Source organism: Mercenaria mercenaria, chromosome 6, assembly GCF_021730395.1.
Source record: "Mercenaria mercenaria strain notata chromosome 6, MADL_Memer_1, whole genome shotgun sequence".
Lineage (NCBI taxonomy): Eukaryota > Metazoa > Mollusca > Bivalvia > Venerida > Veneridae > Mercenaria > Mercenaria mercenaria.
Window position 1 is genome coordinate 48,909,568 of NC_069366.1, and position 21,094 is coordinate 48,930,661.

Consider the following 21,094-nt stretch of genomic DNA (forward strand, 5'->3'; position numbering starts at 1 on the left):
AAATAAACTCAAAATTTCAAGTTTATAAAATGTTAAGGTGCCTGAAAAATGGCAGAAATTTACAATGAAAGATACACCACCCAAAAAAGTGTTGTTTTTTTTTAGGACAGTAAATCCAAAATTAATCCAGATGTTTTGAAAACTTAAAAGTACCTATTACCACCCACCGAGTTTTTTTTAAAATGATGTATTATATCAGAAGTATTATCTAATATTTTTAGAGAAATCTAGAAAAAACCTTGTTGTAGAAAAGATGGGTCAAACAGTAATCTGTGGTATGTTGTTTCTTTTGAGTACTGCTGATAATTTTTTTTATAAAACTCTGTAGTCAAAGGGAGATAATTATCCTGAAGTCTATGCCAAAATAAAAGCTTGGATAAGGTACAACCTAAAGAGGGGGGTTTTCAGTGTAATTACTAAACATTAATAGAGGTTTGACAGAATGTAATAATGTTAGATAAGTTGTTTTTAGGACTTACATAACATATATTTTGCAATGTCTGGATAGTAAATCATTTCATTTCTCACTAGGGGATTATTAATCCCTGGCTTTCACAATTATATAGTAGGCAGCTTCATTGAAGTTATTAGAAATATGGCATAGAAAATACATTAGGAGACTCTCCTGCCCCACCAGCCTCTTTTAAATTGTCAGTCCTACAAATTTTTTGTTTGGTGAAAAAAATTCTGGATACAAGAAATACAAAATTATTGTTTGTGCAGAAAATATTAGTTAGTGCAAATTACGAAATTCCAGTCAATTAGACACTCTTAAAATAAAAGTATCTTTTTGTAATGATAATTAATTAAAGCGAGGTGACTGCCGAGCAAGTCAAAAGCATAAAGATGTAGGGCGCTTAACTGGGACATCATGGGTTCAAGACATGGAGGTTCTTGTGACTCCAGTACAAGTTTTAAGATTATTACTGAGTCTGCAAACCAATCCCAGACTGCATGTTTTCCATTGGTCAATATCAAATTGGAGCTCAGTAAAAGTCAAACAAATGGCTGAGCTTTTAGACTTGTCTCTGAACTTGGTTTTGTGACATCGGAGCCTGATTTTCCAAGAACCAGACATGAGAGTGATTCAGACAAAGCTTCCAAGTTTTCTTCTTAGTCAAGCTGAAATAAACTAACCGCTAACTGGGCCGCCTTTTGAGAGATTAAGATGGATTCTAAATGTCCATGAATTTTGTATTCTTTATCCTGTTTGTAGTTCATCTTTGATCTTTCATAGAATTGATTTGGTAACAATACAAATACAACATGTTTAAAAGATATGGTTTGTTTGCCTTCTAATTAGTTCCGATTTAAAAATGCTCGTTGCTATGAGTTTTAACTGTTCTTCGAAAGAATGTTATCACGATTTGTGTGGAAGACGTTTGATTTTACGCGCTCTCAGATTAATTTCCTACAGATATTAATTATTGTAAGATGAAAATCTACCGTATTAACATACAAACGGCCTAGAAGTTTCATTTATCAGTCAATGCATTGCTTGTTTAATTAAACTCGAATAAATGAGAATTTTAGGGGATAATGTACGCGATTTGATGAAAAGTTTGCCAATTATTTCAATTCTATCTCAATAAATAAAGTCATTATTATTATTATTATTATTATTCTTTGTTCACGTTTAATAGGATTATTTCTGACACTTGTTGAATTGAAATGAAAACGAACCTACGTAAGCATGAAATTGATGGAAGACACATTTAAAACGCAAATGTCCTTTTTGGGGCAATCTCCCCCTGCTTTTAGTAATTAAGCCCGTTTAATTTCACATACTTCATGTAGATTCACAAACAGGGAGTGTTATTTACCTCATTTAGGAAATATATTTAAACCTTTCGGCTTAAATATGAATTAAATAAATAGTTCTTATTGCGATTTAACTTGAAATTTTTTGGTAACTGGTGTTTTGAGGTGACAGAAATTTTATTAATAAGCTACCAGGTGTTAAATCAGTTGAAGAAAAAAAATCGTGCCCATTAGACAAAAGTATACTGCAAAGATAGGTGACATTGTAAATTGAAAGAAAAAATACTGTTTTAAAATAATTGATGACGTCCTAACTCGAGGCAAGTTAATGAACTCATGGTAGTTGGCAGCGCCAAAGTGTACCAGACATCTGTGTATTTAAAAAGAAAATTCATGAATGGATTTTTTTCTTTAACCCATTATTTTTAAATGTTTCGTTACTTAAAATTAAACGGCATCGTTTTGTTTTTCATTGAGAAAAAAAGTGAGTTCCCAGGTTAACACTTGGCACGATGCATAATTTCACCATTAAGACTATCAGTCTAACTCCCAGATAGACTTTGTTCATTAATTTTAGTTTAATTTCTTCATTAACACGTGCACTGATGTAAAGAAATATCTTAGTTATCAAGTAAAACAGTAGTATGGTATAATTTCACAGAAGCCCTCACATAAATTAAAATCAATCTCCTCTTGGCTTTGATGTTCTTTAATCAAGACATATTTTATTACAATTTATCTTTAGACATAGCAAAAATCTGAGGAAAATAGGGCAAATTAGTTAAGTTTTAGGTGACCCATGATGGCCCTCTGTAATCATTATCCAAGTCATATGTGCCTGCTTCCCATAGAACAGTTTGTGGCATCTTAAAATAATGAATTAAAAACTGTTCTCTTTTTGAGATGGAATTTATCAGAGAGTATAAATTCAAGCCAAATGCATGAATAAAAAGGGACACTTAAGGGGGACTAGAAATGGTAAAATTTGACAGGCTACATGTATGAATATTTAATTACATTATGTGATATATGAATGACTAATTAGGTGAATTATCACTTGAGGACATGACCAGACTAATGACTGGTCCTCTGAATGAAGTGATGTATAAATGAGTAGAAAGCTTGAATTATTGGCATGGTGTATGAATGAGTAGAAATCTCTTTCAGAATGCTTGAATTATTGTTTGTTTTGGGTTTAACGCTGTTTTTTAGCCCACCATCATCAGATGGTGGGCTATTCAAATCACTCTGCGTCCGTGGTCCGTCGTCCTTCCGTCCGTCCGTCCGTCCGTCATTCCGTCCGTCCTTCCGTTAACAATTTCTCGTTATCGCATCTCCTCAGAAACTACCAGGGGGATTTTGACCAAACTTTGTCAGAATGATGTATTGGTACCCTAGTTGTGTCCCCCTGAAAATCAGACTGTTTCAACAAATTTTTAGTAAGTTATGGCCCTTTGTTTATTTCTATAATTTACATAGATTTATATAGGGAAAAACTTTGAAAATCTTCTTGCCCCAAACCACAGTGCCTAGGGCTTTGATATTTGGTATGAAGCATCATCTAGTGGTCTTCTACCAATATGATTCAAATTATTTCCCTGGGGTGTAATATGGCCCCGCCCCGGGGGTCACATGGTTTATATAGACTTACATAGGGAAAAACTTTGAAAAACCTCTTGTCCAAAACCACAGGGCCTAGGGCTTTGATATTTTGTATGTGACATCATCTAGTGGTCTTCAACTAAGATTGTTCAAATTATCCCCCTAGGGTCAAATATGGCCCCGCCCTGGGGGTCACATGGTTTACATAGACTTATATAGGGAAAAACTTTGAAAATCTTCTTGTCCAAACCACAAAGCCTAGGGCTTTGATATTTGTAATGTAGCATCGTCTAGTGGTTCTCTACCAAGTTTGTTAAAATTATCCCCCTAGGGTCAAATATGGCCCCGCCCTGGGGGTCACATGGTTCATATAGACTTATATAGGGAAAAGCTTATAAAAACTTCTTGTCAATAACCTACAACATTCAGATTTGGACCACATGTATGGTTTTGAGTGGCAAGATGAACCTTGACATTAGTTGACCTTGATTTTGACCTAGTGACCTACTTTCACATTTCTGTAGCTACAACCTTCGAATTTGGACCACATGCATAGTTTTGTGCACTGAAATAAACTTTGACCGTGACATTGACCTAGTTACCTACTTTCACATTTTTGAAGGTACATGCTTCAAATTTGGACCACATGCATAATTTCGTGTTCCGAAATGAAATTTGACCTTGATTTTGACTTTCACATTTCTCAAGCTACAGCCTTCAAATTTGGACCACCTGCATGGTAATTGTACTGAAACAAACTTTGACCTTTACATCGACCTAGTGACCTACTTTCACATTTTTGAAGGTACAGGCTTCAAATTTGGACCACATGCATAGTTCTGTATTCCGAAATAAAATTTGACCTTGATTTTGACCTAGTGACCTACTTTCACATTTCTCAAGCTACAGCCTTCAAATTTGGACCACATGCATGGTTTTGTGTACCGAAACAAACTTTGACCTTTACATTGATCTAGTGACCTACTTTCACATTTTTGAAGGTACAGGCTTCAAATTTGGACCACATGCATAGTTCTGTATTCCGAAATAAAATTTGACCTTGATTTTGACCTAGTGACCTACTTTCACATTTCTCAAGCTACAGCCTTCAAATTTGGACCACTTGCATAGTTTTGTGTACCGAAATGAACTTTGACCTTAAGATTGACCTAGTGACCTACTTTCAGATTTCTGTAGCTTTAGGCTTCAAATTTAGACCACATGAATAGGATTGTGTACCGAAACAAACTTTGACCTTGATATTGACCAAGTGACCTACATTCACATTTTTGAAGGAACAGGCTTCAAATTTGGACCACATGCATAGATTTGTGTTGTGAAGTGAAATTTGACCTTGATTTTGACCTAGTGACCTACTTTCTCATTTCTCAACCTACAGCCTTCAAATTTGGACCACTTGCATAGTTTTGTGTACCGAAATAAACTTTGACCTTAAGATTGACCCAGTGACCTACTTTCAAATTTCTCAAACTACAGTCTTCAAAATTGATGCACATGCATAGTTTTGTGTACAAAGAACTTTGTCCTTGAAATTGATCTAGTGACCTACTTTCACATTTCTCAAGTTACAGCTTTCGAATTTAGAGCACATGCACAGTGTTGTGTACGGAAATGAAATTTGACCTTGAGCTAGTCAGTAAGTCTTGAAATTTGGAACACACAAAAATGACACATTGGTGGGCGCCAAGATCACTCTGTGATCTCTTGTTCAACAGTGTTTCAGTTATGTAACGGCGGGCAGTTAACCTAACCAGCGTTCTTGGATTCTGTACCAGTACAAACCTGTTCTCAGCAAGTTACTGCGAACTTCCCCACATGAATCAGAGGTGGAGGACAAATGATTTCAGACACAATGTCTTTTAACAAATCGTCACAGAGAATATACGCCTTGCCAAGGGCTTAAACTCACAACCCCGAGATCGGTAGATCTGCGCTCTCTCTATTGAGCTAAGCGGGCGGGCTACTTGAATTATTGGCATGATGTATGAATGAGTAGGAATGTCACCCAGATTGCTTGAATTATTGGCATGATGTATGAATGAGTAGAAATGTCACCCAGATTGCTTGAATTACTGGCATGATTTATGAATGAGTAGAAATGAAATGTCACCCAGATTGCTTGAATTATTGGTATGATGTATGAATGAGTAGAAATGTCACTCAGATTGCTTGAATTATTGGCATTCAGATTGCTTGAATTATTGGTATGATGTATGAATGAGTAGAAATGTCAACCAGATTGCTTGAATTATTGGCATGATGTATGAATGAGTAGAAATGTCACTCAGATTGCTTGAACTATTGGTATGATGTATGAATGAGTAGAAATGTCACTCAGATTGTTTGAATTATTGGCATTATTTATAATTATTGGCATGATGTATAAATGAGTAGATATGTCACTCAGATAGTGTGAATTATTGGTATGTTGCATGAATGAGTAGAAATATGACCCATATTGCTTGAATTATTGGCATGGTTTATGAACGAGTAGAAATGTCACCCAGATTGCTTGAATTAATGGCATGATGTATAAATGAGCAGATCTCTTTTAGAATGCTTGAATTATTGGCATGATGTATGAATGAGTAGAGAAAGATGTATGAGTGACTAGTTTAACTGCTGATGATTTATGTGAATGTCTTAGTTTGTGTAGATGGCATGTTGTATGAGTGTGACTGTTTCTATCACCATAATTTGTATGAGTGATGACATACTGTATGAGGGGCTGTTTCTATCACTGATGATTTGTATGAGAGACTTAGTTTGTATGGATAACACAGAGTATGATGGACTGTTTCTATCACTGTTGATTTGTATGAGAGACTTAGTTTGTATGGATAACAGAGTATGAGGGACTGTTTCTATCACTGTTGATTTGTATGAGAGACTTAGTTTGTATGGATAACAGAGTATGAGGGACTGTTTCTATCACTGATGATTTGTATGAGAGACTTAGTTTGTATGGATAACAGAGTATGAGGGACTGGTTCTGTCACTGATGATTTGTATGAGAGACTTAGTTTGTATGGATAACAGAGTATGAGGGACTGTTTCTGTCACTGTTGATTTGTATGAGAGACTTAGTTTGTATGGATAACAGAGTATGAGGGACTGTTTCTATCACTGATGATTTGTATGAGAGACTTAGTTTGTATGGATAACAGAGTATGAGGGACTGTTTCTATCACTGATGATTTGTATGAGAGACTTAGTTTGTATGGATAACATAGAGTATGAGGGACTGTTTCTATCACTGATGATTTGTATGAGAGACTTAGTTTGTATGGATAGCAAGTATGAGGGACTGTTTCTATCACTGTTGATTTGTATGAGAGACTTAGTTTGTATAGATAACAGAGTATGAGGGACTGTTTCTATCACTGTTGATTTGTATGAGAGACTTAGCTTGTATGGATAACAGAGTATGAGGGACTGGTTCTGTCACTGATAATTTGTATAAGAGACTTAGTCTGTACTTATGACATGATGTATGAGTGATTAGTACTATCACTGATGATTTGTCTGAGTGGCGCGGTTAGCATGGATGACATGGCATATAAGCATCAGTCTAGCTGCAACTTAACTTTCATATCCAATGGTAGTAATTTTCATAGTATTGGCATTCTTATTAAGGAAAATTTATTATGCTACTTTTTGGAATAGAAATAGTTGTGATTTAAATAGTTTTGCATTTATTCCATAAAAATGTCATTTTACTGGATTGCTATAACGGTAAGAGTTTCCTAGGAGGATTTACAACAATTGTTCTGATTCCTGTATAAATGATTAATTTGCAAGAGGGTATTACTACAGATGTAGCTGTGATGGGTATCTAATTGTTAGGAAATGTTAAAGCACCTGTCTCATATGTAGTTATTGAAATACTCTAGTTATACATAATTATGAAAACAATTTAGGTTATTTATTCAAAAATAACATTAAATGGATTTTTACTGGAATAAGTTAATAGAAACTTATCTGATATCCTTCAGTGTAAAAAGAAATGCAGTTTGACTTAAAGCTTTAAAATGGAGTTTCCCTTATGATATTTTGCAAGTATCAATTAGTCATTTTATAAAAGCCAAGAAACAAAGTGTCATAATTTCTTACAGATTTTTGTTTAATTTGAAAAAACAACAAAAATATTACAAATTTTATTACATATGACACAGCCTCTTTAGGTTGGAATTGCCTAGAAGAGTAGACTTTTTCATTAGATATTGATCTTTGGAATAATTGCAGATGGATCATTATTTATGTGTTTCTTCTGCAAACAGTTATCCTCAATTACTACAATATTCCATCATTTTATGGAAGAAAGAGATTTTGTCTAAGAAAATCTGCAGAAATAATTGTTGAAAGATATTTTGTCCCCAGTCTGTGACAGCTTGACAAATGTTAAAGTAAACTTTTTTTGTCTGTTTAACGGTGTTGTCAAAGATTTCCTGAAAATTAAAGCTCTTCCAACATTTATGGTTATAAATTTGAAGATTCTTTGGCTTTTATTCCACTCTTGTTTTTTATCCTGTTGCTTCTACTACAGTCTCTTGTTGCTTTGTGTTACAATTATCTTGTTACAGTGCTTGTTAAACTGTATGGTTATCTTGTTAACTATATAATGACAGTATTGTCAGCGATGCAGTTTTCACTGTTATTACACATTTGTAATAGAAAACGGTAGACCTTTATATATATTACATTTTTCAGTTTTGTTAGTTGATACCCTTTTTCACATTGAAAAATCTTCGATGAGAAACTGTCAAGTAACATCATAACACATTGTCAGGGTCAAAATACACTGTCATTTGTCACTGTTAAAATCTTTATAGTTTGTTATTGTCAGAGTTGCACCACATGCTCATTGTCAGAGACCCAAGTAATTTCCGTCACTATCATTGTCAGGGTTGTGTAACACTCACATTGTCAGTGAGAGAGTTTTGTGATGCTTTCTTATTATTTTCAAAGTCTTTTAACATCACTGTTATGTTGTCAGAGACTTTTCATATTAATTTTTCCAGTCTTCTAATGCATGTTACATTGTCACATATAATCATTATCAGTATTTTTATCTTGTCAGGTCATACTTAAGTCATTATAAAGGTGGAAGGGAGATAACTCAATGTAAAGGTACCACAGGTGTATTGAATGAGTTTTGTAAAAGTGCTCAATCAGATTGCGCATTCAGCAATGAAAAAAAGCTACCTAATTTTGAACATTTTTCCATCTATTTAATTAGTGTAGTTCAAAATTCCTCTAAGACATTCTAAATGTAAACAGAGGGTTGATAAAAACAGGAAAGGTTTTATTTATCTACATTTTACTGGTATGAGATGTGTTTTCCAATTAACTGAATAATTAGGCTGCAGGTGTTAAATTGAAGTGTATAACTATCGCTGATCTCCATACTTTATAGAAGAATGTTAATAGTGTTTCGGATGGTTTTCAGATGAAAATGATAGTTACATAGTAATTATTTTGTCATTAAAATACTTTATTATTATTATATGGTCCTTGCTGTATATATATAATTGTCACTAACTTGATGGTTACTGTTGTCATTGTAGGCCACCTGGGGTACAAGAAGTTTAGAAAATATGTATTTAAAAAAAAAATCTCCAGTTTTTCTGCTGCTGCAGCGTACTTTTGGGCAGTTTTTGAGTCTGAAACTTCTGCAAAAATTAAGCTTCTCCCCATTTTTTGACAGAAATTCACCTCATTTTTAGCTCTTCTGATTTTGGAAAAAAAATCTCCAGAGATATTGCAGTCAATTTTAATACAATGCTCACGAAGTAGTGTTAATGGTGCTGCGAACACTACTCACCATGTAGTGTTTACTGAACTGCATTTAAAACAAAACAGGCAATTCACTTAGATAATATTTTATAGAAAAGTTAATAAAAATTAAAATTGCAGTAACAAATGTAATATTGAATAGAAAAGTAAATAACAAACAGTTACTGTCAGACTTATATTGAGGGCACTTAGATTTGCATTTGTTGGAACTGATGCCTGCCCACTTGTCTGTCCATCCAAATTTTTATCATGCGTATGGTGAAAAATATTTGATGTAAAATCATTCAACATCATGGGATTGTTATTCAGCAGTTAGACAACAGTTATGGCCCTTGACTTAGTTAAAGATATATATATAAAGGAGTGAAAAGTTTGTGTATTACTTATCTAAAAAAAAAAGAATTTGACCTTGAGTCACCGAACATCCAGCATGTCAAGTTGTGCACCTTGGGTTTTGGTTGGAATTTTGCTCAAAAATACCAGAGAAATAGTCCTTACCTTAGTCAGAATAGGCATAAAGGAACTTGAAGTTTGTGTTGCCTCTTTTTCAGAAAGTATTTTACCTATAGTCATGAAAGTGTAGTAATGATGTTCAGCATATGAAATTGTGCACATAGGGCTTTATTTTTGATCTCATTTCCCCCAAAGAAATATTTTTGTCTTACTCTTTCAGTTTCGTTTATCTTGTGTTGCTTGGTGATGTGTTTTGGTATCTAAACAACCCCCACAACCCCCACATAAAGTAATATGTAAGTGTACTTAGTCTTTCATTGTCAGCAAGTAACATATGCCTATACTGTGACACTAAGTGTAGGTGCAAGTGTCCTGAGGACAGGTATCTATGATCTTTATCAACAATGAATTGTAAAGATGACAGCAATGAAACCATTCTCTCCTGTTCATACTTCAGGCTAGTAGTTGATAGCTTAGCAAATGCCTTGAATAGTTGCAAAGCCACTGTGTGACAATAATCTTTTTAGTCCACTGGATGGAACTATAGGAATTCCCTCCATCTGTCCATCCACAAATGTGGATACTGCAATTACTCAAAAAGTATTCAAGCTAGGTTCATAGAACTTGGTTTGCTAATAGAGGGCAGTATGTTGATTAGATTGTGCACATACGTGACTTAAGCTTATAGGTCAAGGTCACTATTGAAGGTCAGTTAAAAATGGTTCCACTTCATCACTTTAAAATGCATTGATGGATTATCTTAGTGCTACACACAAACGTTCCCCATGATGAAACAATGTGTCAACACATGATCTATGCTTGTTGGTTAAAGGTCAAGGTCATTTTTTAAGGTCAAGTAAAAATATGTTTCCACTCCATAACTTTAATATGCATTGAAGGATTTTCTTACCACTACAAGCAAATGTTCCTTGTGACCAGACAGTATGTGGCATACATGGCCCATGCTTGTTGGTCAAAGGTCAAGGGCACTATTGAAGGTCAAGTAAAAATTGTTTCTGCTCCAAAACTTTTATGTGCATTGATGGATTATCTAAGTACTGCATATAAATGTTCCCCATGATGAGATTATGTGTCGCTTACATGATCTATGCTTGTAGGTCAAGGTCACTATTGAAATTTAAGCAGAAATGGTTCTTTTTCTTAGCTCCTTAATGCCTTGAAGCATTTTTAGTCCTAACACAGTTCCCAACAACCACAAGGGACAAACACTATCAAAGTTGTCCAGCGGTATATAGGGGACTTCTCTATTGTCACTTGTTTAATACAAAGAATAGGTAGGAAAGCCATTGCACTCACCATTTGGTTGTTGCCCGCATCAGTGTCTGGACTGGTAAAGTTTTTTGTGTAAGTTGGCTTCTTTGTTACCACTGATGGGATTGGATTGAAACTTCACACACCTGTTTGTTGTGATGATCTGACATGCAGAACACAGGTTCCATAATTCTATTTTTGCTTTTTCGATTCAGCAATATTTGGTTAATTTGTTCAAATGATCTCAACTTTGCTATTTTTGCGCAATTTTTTCGCCCTCGATATGTAAGGAAATATAAGTACTTATTATATATTTAAGCTTTTAAACTTTCTATCTTGATTTATGTTCTGGTACCGACTTAAATGAATTAGTCAGAGGATAACTCCCTGAAGTAATCCAATTAACTAGTCTAGAACATTCATTACATATATTCAATTAACAGCACTAGACCAAAATATGGCAGTATTGATGTGTGAACTGTTAGATGTATTTATGTACAAGAATGTGTGAAATTTCAGTTGAAAGAGTGCCTTTAACAATTTTAAATGTCTGCGGGAACGTTTTTTACCCTTATTAGACTTTTGAAGAATGTCTTGAACAAGCCGCCATGATCTAGAATAGAGTAAGTGTTACTTCATTTTGAGAAATAAGCTGTTAATTCTGGCACGTTGAGTGCTGTAGACGAACAAAACTGTTGTGTTGTTTTTGCATTTGAATGCAATTTCCGTCTGCAGACTTGTCAGAATTGTCGTAAGAGTATAACACATACAACAAGTACTGCAAAAATGGCCTAGAATTATCTGTTCTCCAGTTTTAGTCCATTTTTCACTCATAGTTAATTCCTTTCATTTAAGATGTAAGAAATAAATTACATTTCCTTAAAAAAAAAGGTCAAGAAATTATAAATTTTGACTTTGTTTAATTTGTTTTTAATTTAGAATTTAGTTTATGAATACAAGATAAAAAGTGAAAAGTAAGAATACATCAATTTTAAAAAACCCTGGTTATTAGAACATGGTATTTTGTTGTTTGGGCAGGCAGCTGCTTGTGGGGGGTGGGGGGGGGGGGGGGGGGAGTTGTCAGACTGAACATTTCCACTCAGTAACTTAAGTTTGGATGGTACTGATCTGAAAAAAAACTTGGAATGTAGGTAGCTTTTAAGGCCGAGTTTGATAGCCAGGCAAGGCATATCTTTTCTGTGATGATTTGATAAAAGACATTATGTCTGAAGTTGTTCCATCCTCCACGGCTTAGTCATGTGGATAAGTTGGCAGTTACTTGCAGAGAACAGATAAGTACCAGAACATAATCCAGGAACATTTGTTAGGTTAACTACCCATCATTACATAACTGAAGAACATGTAGTGTTGAAAAATGGTGCTAAACAAATAAAAACCTATTGTAACCGAACTTGGTATGTAGACAGCTTTTGTCAAGACCAAGGTGGGGTCGTATTTCGGTCAGTACGGTCAAAGTAGTCTAAAAGTCACTGTACTGAAAATAGAAAAAGTTTACACTCAGTAACTCTAGTCAGGAATGAGATATAGTGGGGTCACTTGATTTTGGGGTAGCTTACCTGGAGGTAACAATTGGGATTGCAAATTGGGTCACTGGGTTCAAGGTCAGTATTACCAGAAATAGAAAGCGTTTCTGCTCAGTGTTTTTAGATTTTGTAGATTTATTGTCACCAAATTTGTGAGAAGGATAGCTTTTATTTAGATAAAGGGTGGATAGTCCTCACAATTGTGATACACATCACAACTTTGCAGTCGCTAACCTTAGGTACATTTGTATTCATATCAGAGTTTCAGATGTCAAGTATTGAAAACTTGTTGCTTTTCTTGCTATTTTTTATTTACCAATGATTTCCTTTGAATAATATCCAAGTGTGTTGTTTAGTCTTTTTAGATATTAAAAATATGTTATCTGTAACATATTTGAGACTACTACAGTACAAATCATCAGGTCCCCAATTTTTGAATGTTGCTATTATGTACAGTATAAAATTTATTATTCTTTTCTAAAAGGTCCCAAATTATAGTGATTGGTGCAATGGTCTGGCTGACAAACAGCTGACTAGTAAAATCTGTGAAAAAATCCTTTCGAAGCATAGAATGCAACCAAGAAACATAATAACAGACTCGATTTTATTGAGTCTGTTTATGAGAGATAATGTAATGTGCAACACCCCTCACACACCTGAGCACTGGCTTAAGTGGATCTCTGTTACAGAAAAAATGTATGTTCTCTGTGATCCCAAAGGACCAGAAAGTATAACAACATTGTTCCATTTCTGCTGCTTCAGTCATGTAGACTCTGTCTTTATGCAAGAATATTTTAATTCTGTACATTCCAACATTAAAACAGTTTTTGGCAAACAGTAGAGATTTATATTATGCTTTTATTCCAAAAGATTGGTCATTACCTTTAAAGTATAGTTTGAAGTATATTTTGAATATACAAAGATAATTGCCCAATTTTGTCTTGGACTGGAATAGAATAATCTACATTTGAAAACTCATTTTTACAGAATTTTTAAAATGTATTCTGTCTAGTCGCAATAAATACAAAGAGAACCATTTGACTTTTTGATGTCATTAATCTTTTCTCTATTTTCAGGCAAAAAAGTAGAAATATGGCATCAGAAGACAGCAGTGAGATACTTGAGTCGTCGAAACGACCTTTAGAACTACACTTTGTTGATCATGTTGAATTGAAGATACAGAGTCCAGAGAAAGAAGTTATAAGTCCAACAAAAATGTCATTAAAAGGATCTAATGCAGCCTCATTAGCTGGTGTGAATGGAAAGATTGTAAATGGAAATGCTTCCATTGAAAGTGTTCTTGCCACTGCAGATAGTATAAAGGACGATCAGAATGAGACTAAGAGTAGTGATAGTGGAGTAGACACTTCAAACAATAGTTCAGAAATTCCAGAAGAATATTTTATTGACAGACAAGAGAGTTATACTCCTGTATGTGAACCTGAAGTTTTAAAATCTCCAGATAAAACTGTGGACCAGCTTTTCAACTTCCTGGACAGTTCATCTTCACAGTCCTTGGATGCTCTTAATAATAACAGTGAAGTCATATTAGGTGAAAATGAGGATGAAAAGGATAATGTTGAAACTGCTCAAACAGTTGATGTATACCTAGGGAAGGAAGTAGCTTTACATGAATGTGAAAATGGTGAAGGTCAGAGTGTAGAAAACAAAGTAACTGATGAAGGATCTATGAATTTGTATTGGTATACAAGTAGTTTAGATGTAGATATGACTGAATTGGAAGCATTTAAAGTGTCACAAGCAGAAAATAAGATGTCAGAAAATGTCACATCAAATTTAGAAGTAACTGTTGGGAATGGATATTACAAAACAAAAAATATAGATGTAGAGTTAGAGTCTTCAAAAGAAAGTGTGTATAAGTCAGAAACCAGTTTTGATATTAAGTCTGAGCCAGTCAAAAGAGATGGCTGGTCACCAGCATTTGAATCTGCTTCTAGTAGAATCTTAGATCTTGCATCAGAATTAAAATCAGAGCCAAAACATAAGAAGAACAGGGAAAATGAGTCAATAAGAGATACTGTAGAAATTGATAGAGAAAAGCATCCTTGGGGTTTAGATGGTGACAATAAAGTTAGATCTGAAGCTGCCACAGAAAACCAGGATGATCTACCAGACATAGGAGATATTACCAGCACAGATAAGGTTGATGGGTCTGTTGATACTTTCCAAAGTAGTGCATATCGGTCAGACATGAAATCAAGTGAAGCTGCAATAGCCATTTTGAAAAATGAAGAAGCAAGAAAAGCTGAAAGCATAGAAGATGAAGCTGATGCCATTGGATATATGGAATTGAAGGATAGACCCATTGAACAAGGTATTGTAACAAGTGAATCTGTACAATTAGAAACACGTAAGAGATTAGCAACAGAGGAAGTGCCGGAAAAAGTAAGTGCTGATGAACAGTTTGAAGATTACTCAGAAGATGTAGCTGATGCATTTGGCTATATGGAATGGAAGGATAGACCTGTTGAACAAGTTCTTGTAACAAGTGAACCTGTACAACTGGAAACAGACATGGGATTAACAACAGAGGATGTACTGAAAAAAGTAAGTGTTGATGAACAGTTTGAAGATTACCCAGAAGATGTAGCTGATGCGATTGGCTATATGGAACTGAAAGATAAACCAGTTGAACAAGTTATCAAAGCTTCTGAACAGGGGATTTTGAAAGCATCAGACCAAGGAAAAACTGAAATATCTGTTACAGAAAGGACTGACACATCAAGTGTTGAAAGTATTGAAAATCAAATTATAGGCCAAGACATAAAGGTTGGCATTAGTCAAGAATCTAAACCAAGCATGGAAGCAACATCAGAGGGAATGGATGTTCCAGATGCACAGCTTGAAGCTATTGAAAAGTTAGAAAACCAAAATGTGCAATCCCAAATACAAGATTCTTTAAAGGAGCAAAAAGCAAAACCATTTGATCCTTTTAACATTAAAAGAAAATACTTGATAGCAAATGATTCAGAGGAAACAGTGCAGAAGATGGGAGGAATATTTATAGAAACTGAAACCTTAGTTGATGAATATTTAGATGACAAGAACTATTCTCTCATTTTGAATGACTGTTGGCTGCGGCTTAGAAATAAGAAATTTGAAATGAAAGTTAATGCTTCCTTTGGTTATGGGCCAAACAAATCTCCTTCAGTGGAGATGTTGACTAATGAAATCGAGATACAAGACATGTTGATGAAGAGGTATGAGAAGACATTGGAACAGAAAAGAAGAGTGTCTGAAAGACAGTTAGATGTTCTGATAGATGCTTTAGGTATCACCGAGTTTGTAACTTTTGAGACTACCAGAAAAAAGTACCAAGTAGAGGATTTCATTGTTACAATGGATGTAACCAACTTCGGATTCGAGGTTGGAGACATTGAAATTGTTGCCAACAGTTTGCCAGAGATGATGACAGATTTGATAAACATGGACTCCTTAGCTGCAAAGCTTGGTATAATATTACTTTATTTCTCTCTTAATAATGACAAAGTAGAGAATTAAAAGAAAAGCTTCTGTAGCTACCTTTCTTTTAATTACAGTTGACATATTGGATGTGTTTGAGTTTTGAAACTAATTGTAAGGATTTTGCTGATATCTAAGAAAATTATTTAGAAATGTAGAAACTTGGGTAATTATGATTTATACCTCTTGTAACTAGGTTTCTTCATTCAAATAAATGGAAAGGTAAAGCCGTGGAACTGATATTACCATAATACAGTAAACAAAATTGTCTTTGTAATATATCATTATGTTTTTTTTCAGTCTGTATGCAATTACTGTATTATTGGCATCAAAATTAATGCAATTTCATTTGCTTAAGTGTTGTTTTTTTCCTCTATCTTTTGAAGGTTTTAGACCATTACAGAGCAATTAAGGATGACAGAAGTATGTGGCAAGTGAATTGTAAGTGTGCAGGTATATCAACATCTTTTCTATTCAAGTGGCTGTTACACAAACATCTTGTTTTTAATCAAGTTGTAAATTCCAGCAAGTAATTAAAATCACTCTTATAATTTATCTTAGTTTGTATATCAGATGCTGTAAAGAACCTCTTTTTAAGTAGGAATCCACCTGCATTGTTTACATATACAGTCAATACTGTTTACACTGATAATGACCAGTTTAACAGAATTTAGTTCCATAGCAAATAACTGGTCTCCAGAAGGTATTTCAGTGTATCTGCATGAAGCAGATTGAGGTTAAATGCCTCTTCGTCAAATTAATTCAAAGAATGAACTTGTCTTTACCTGCTGGATTGAAGTCATGAAGCTTTGATACCTTTAAAATTGGTCATAACTGGGTATGGTGAAAGTTCACATGAAATATGAGTGATCACACTGTGAATAAGTATGTCAAGAGAAAAGGACAAATATTTCTTGTGATCTTTAATTTAAATATATTTCTTACCCGTTCTAAATTTTGAATGTATGTGTATGTGTGTGTAAGATAATATTTATGTTAGTGTGAGGGTAGTGCAAGATACAGAAGATGCTCCAGTTTCAGAAGTTTTAGTTTGAAGAGTGGGGAATTAAACTCGCAAGCCATGGTTTTGTAGTCGGACAGTGTTAAACTTGACCAGTGAGTCTGCTGTCTCAATTTTAGACTTAGGAACACGGTCTGTAAAGCCAGGATTGAGAAGCAGCCACAATGCTCCCATCTGATTGGTCGATTTTGTGTAAGTTAGTAACAATATTTCCATTGGATAGAGCCAGTATGTCGTAATCACAATAAAGTAAAGAAGGCACTTAACACCTGGCATCATCCACTTGATCTTACCCTTGATGCCAGTAATGAATTTATGTTAAGTTAGGTAATATTTGTAAATATATGAAAATCAGGGGACTGGCAACAACATTAAATGTTTTGAAGTTACATTAATTTCATAGAATATGATTTGGTATCACAGATCATTCTGGAAGTGTTAGGAATAAAATATGTTTTAATCATAACCTATACAACTTCTTTCATTTGCACATTCCACAGACTGTCTTATCTTTTTTCTCCAGTATTTATAATAGAGAAAATAAGACCCAGTCTTACCACACTCTCCATATAAAAAATAAGTATTACTGTATTAATTAGACATGTTGAATGATGATAGATATTCAAGGAGTTATACATTAGTCAAAATTATCAGTAATCCCAGAGGCATCGAGACAGTAAATAATGCAAGATTGGCATCTTCAAACATAGAAAACAGTAATTAAGAGGTGATAATTACAAAAAAATACAGCTGTCTTCATTAATCAACAGCACAAATAATGAGGAAAAGAGGCATGTGAAATTTCTGTTCTTAAAATACTTAGCTGTATCTGGAATTGTAATTGAAGGTGTTAGATTTAACTTCAGAATGTAAACAGTCTGAATCAAAGAATTTAACAGTTTTCTGTTTTTTGTGTGTCTCGATTTCTCTCAATTGAAAATACAGGTTGGTGGAAAACAAATACTGTAAAAGAGCCTATTTTTCATAGGACTCATGTTTTGTTTCAGCGTGGCCACTGTTTCTGTATTTTGTCTTCCTGAATTACCAAAGACATGGGAAATAACTGGGAGCTAGTGGGATACCTGTGCATGTTGTGAGTTGTCCCTCGTTGTTAACACTCTAGAGGTCACAATTTTTACCCAGTCTTGATGAATTTTGATTAGAACATTTCCCTTAATAAAATCTGTGACAAGTGCAAATCTGGGTCATCTGTGGTCAAAAACTAGGTCAATAGGTCATTTCACAGGAAAGGTTTGACAGCATTTCCTACCGGATCTCATAAACTTTTCAGTATTTGTCTATTTGAAATCTAGGAAAAGTTTGAAACTATATCAGATCATAGAAAAACATTGTCAACACACAAGAGGCCACATTTTCTACATGATCTGTGATGAGGCTTGGTCAGAATGTTTGTCTGTTCTAAATCTAGGATAAATTTGATATAAAAACAAGGTCACTAGGTCAGATCATTGAAACGTTTGGTTAATGATCTACTTTGTTTGCAAAAAAAGGTCAGAATGTTTTTTTTTTATGAAATTTAGGTCAGATTAGATACTAAGGGTCTTCTTGGCTGTGTGGTTAAGACTCACATGCCCCTAATCAATATGGGTTCAAAACCTTGCTTGGAATATAGAAAGATTCAAGAGGCAGCTATCCTGCTGACTTACAAAAACAAAACAAACAGATTAGGTTATCTGTGGTAAGAACTAGGTCAGGTGAGCTATACAGGATCTTAAGGGTCCTCTTATTTCATATCATACTTCCCAATATAATAAATGTAAAGTTGACCTTGCAGACTCAGCCATAAAGATGTGGTCACTGGTCTGTGTATGTATACAGTGGACATTTAACCTTTAGCATGCTAGATAAATTGTCGTCTGCTGGAAATGTTGTCTGCTAAAATTGTAAAGTTCATTCAATTTGCTCATAACTTGGAAGAAATATTGTCAGAGTAGCAAACAGCTTGGAACCTGATCAGACGCCGATTTAATCGGCGTCTGATCAGGTTCCAAGCTGTTTGCAAAGGCTGTTAAATTCACCTGCAGCAGGCTAAGGGTTAAAAAAATCTTGTCTAGCTTGCTTCAGTTTAAAATAAAATTTCAAGTAAATGTTTCCTGGGTAACCCTTTGTTTGCCAAGACTGTGAATCAAAAACTTAACTGTCCAGAGTTAAAACTAGAAAAACCTAAAACAGCATCACCTATTAATTGACCACATGTTGAATTTTTGAAATGTTAAAACATTATTTGTGAGAGAAAATGAGAGAGAAGAGAGAAAATCAGGACCAGTTATTTCAACTTTTCACTGAAACTTCTTACTTCTGGGAGATCTTAGATGATAGTCAGCTTCTGTAATTAAAAGAGACATTTTGATTGGTTATATTTATGAATTACATTCTCCTTAACCAATCAGAAGGTTCAAGACAGAATATGAATTTTTCAACTTTAGAGTGATCCATAAGTTAGCCCTAACATTTCCTGTTTTTAATTAAATAAATTTAGATGAACTGGTGATAAATAAATATTATTGCCCTGCGTCAGATTTGGAAAAAAAATAAGAGAAAGTCGTTAAAGGGGTGATCTTAGAATTGCCGATGTGACCTCATTCATTCTTGTCTGGTTCTCTATTGTCCTAAGACAATCAACTGCGGAATAATTGCTGTAAGAAGTTCAATATTTTAGTCGGCGAGATCAATGCCGCGGCACCACTGTTCTGACAGTTCATTATACTTCACAGCTCCGATCTTAATTAACGGTCTAAATGTCGGGACCAGAAAAACACTTTCAATACACACTAATGAAAGGAAAAAATGATAGCGAAAGCTCGTAGGACGCTAACTAATCACTTTCTTAGGAATCATTTGCGTAAAAGGCATTTTCCTGTTGTTTAATTATGTAGCTTTTCCATTTGCCGCTAAGATTTATAATTTGTTGTATTGATTGAAAGGTTGATAGAAGGGTTTAATCAAATTACGCAGGGTTGCTATGAAATAGAAATATAGAAATAAAGAAAATGTTCTTTACGAAAGTATCACGGGAAACAAACATTGCTGGGAATTGGATGTCTCGATTCAGACAGGCAATGATTTGTATCAGATTACGGATATTTTGTTTTTGACTTAAATCATATAAATGAATAAACTTCCCTCATGCATCTCTATGATAGTTTCTTGAAATTGAAGATAAGGACATTATTTATACAAGTTTTTTTTTTTACATCATGGTTGTTGATTTTCCCGATTATAGCTAAGCATGCAGAATTACTGACATGGGCTGCAGAAGTTTGACATTTTTTTTCCTTAAAGAGCATTAGCATATTCATCTCTGTACGAATGTATATTTATTTCCAAACTTTCATCCATGGAGAAAATGTTCATTTTGATCTGATTAAAAGAAATTAAATGCAAGCGAACAATGTTAAGGTTAAAGTTGCCGAACATAAAAACTTCGGTTAACATAAAAAATATCCCTGTCTTGCCTTTGAGTTCACATAAGGACTAATTGTTACATTCGTTTTTTTGTGATGCGTTTTAATATGGATGTGACAATGCATCGAAATAAATGCTTTTCCAAGATCATTAGTTTAATTTGGTCTCATTTCCTCTCTCCTTTAATGGATTTTAAATTACGCCTGAACCTTTTCGATAATTTCTCTTGAAACAGCTTAGGATCTTATTAGTTGCATTAGTTTTATAAAATTGGATACATCTGATTAAGATTTCTTTATTTTCAAACTAGACGGAATTGAATAATTTGTCTAAATTGGAGCTATAACAGTTACATCGCGTTGTTTATTTCTGACATTTTTGGGAACGATCTTCCTCCGTCCTTGTCTTATTTAACTGTTGAATCATTTATCCATCAGCACATTTTGCATTGTCAGATATATCTGTTGATAATTTTTATAAAAAAAATTTCTGTAATATTTAGTTTATGAAAAGTAGAAGTTAGGAGCCTTATTTTTTGTTTGATTGTTACCATAAATGAGTAAATTCTGCTTTTTTGTAGCATTAAAGTTATCAAATACTGAAATATCTGGCTTCCCTAGTTGTAATCAGCAAATACATGATGCAGTCAGAATTATTCAGGCTTTGCACTTGCGTATACATAGGCAGATAAAGGGGCTTCTGGGTTTTAACCCAT

At 34.2% G+C, this 21,094-nt stretch overlaps 1 protein-coding gene across 2 annotated transcripts in view; it reads left to right on the top strand.

Moving 5' to 3' along the window:
- The window catches only part of LOC123548966 (uncharacterized), a 71,931-nt gene that overhangs the window by 40,511 nt on the left and 10,326 nt on the right, over window positions 1–21,094 (top strand). The window contains exons 3-4 of one of the 2 annotated variants that reach the window (XM_053545830.1): window positions 13,526–15,921; window positions 16,319–16,385. In XM_053545830.1, coding sequence (XP_053401805.1) covers window positions 13,542–15,921; window positions 16,319–16,344 — 2,406 coding nt within the window. In that variant the 5' untranslated portion in view covers window positions 13,526–13,541 and the 3' untranslated portion in view covers window positions 16,345–16,385. The remainder of the gene's footprint in view (window positions 1–13,525; window positions 15,922–16,318; window positions 16,386–21,094) is intronic. The other variant, XM_053545831.1, reaches the window with a different exon arrangement.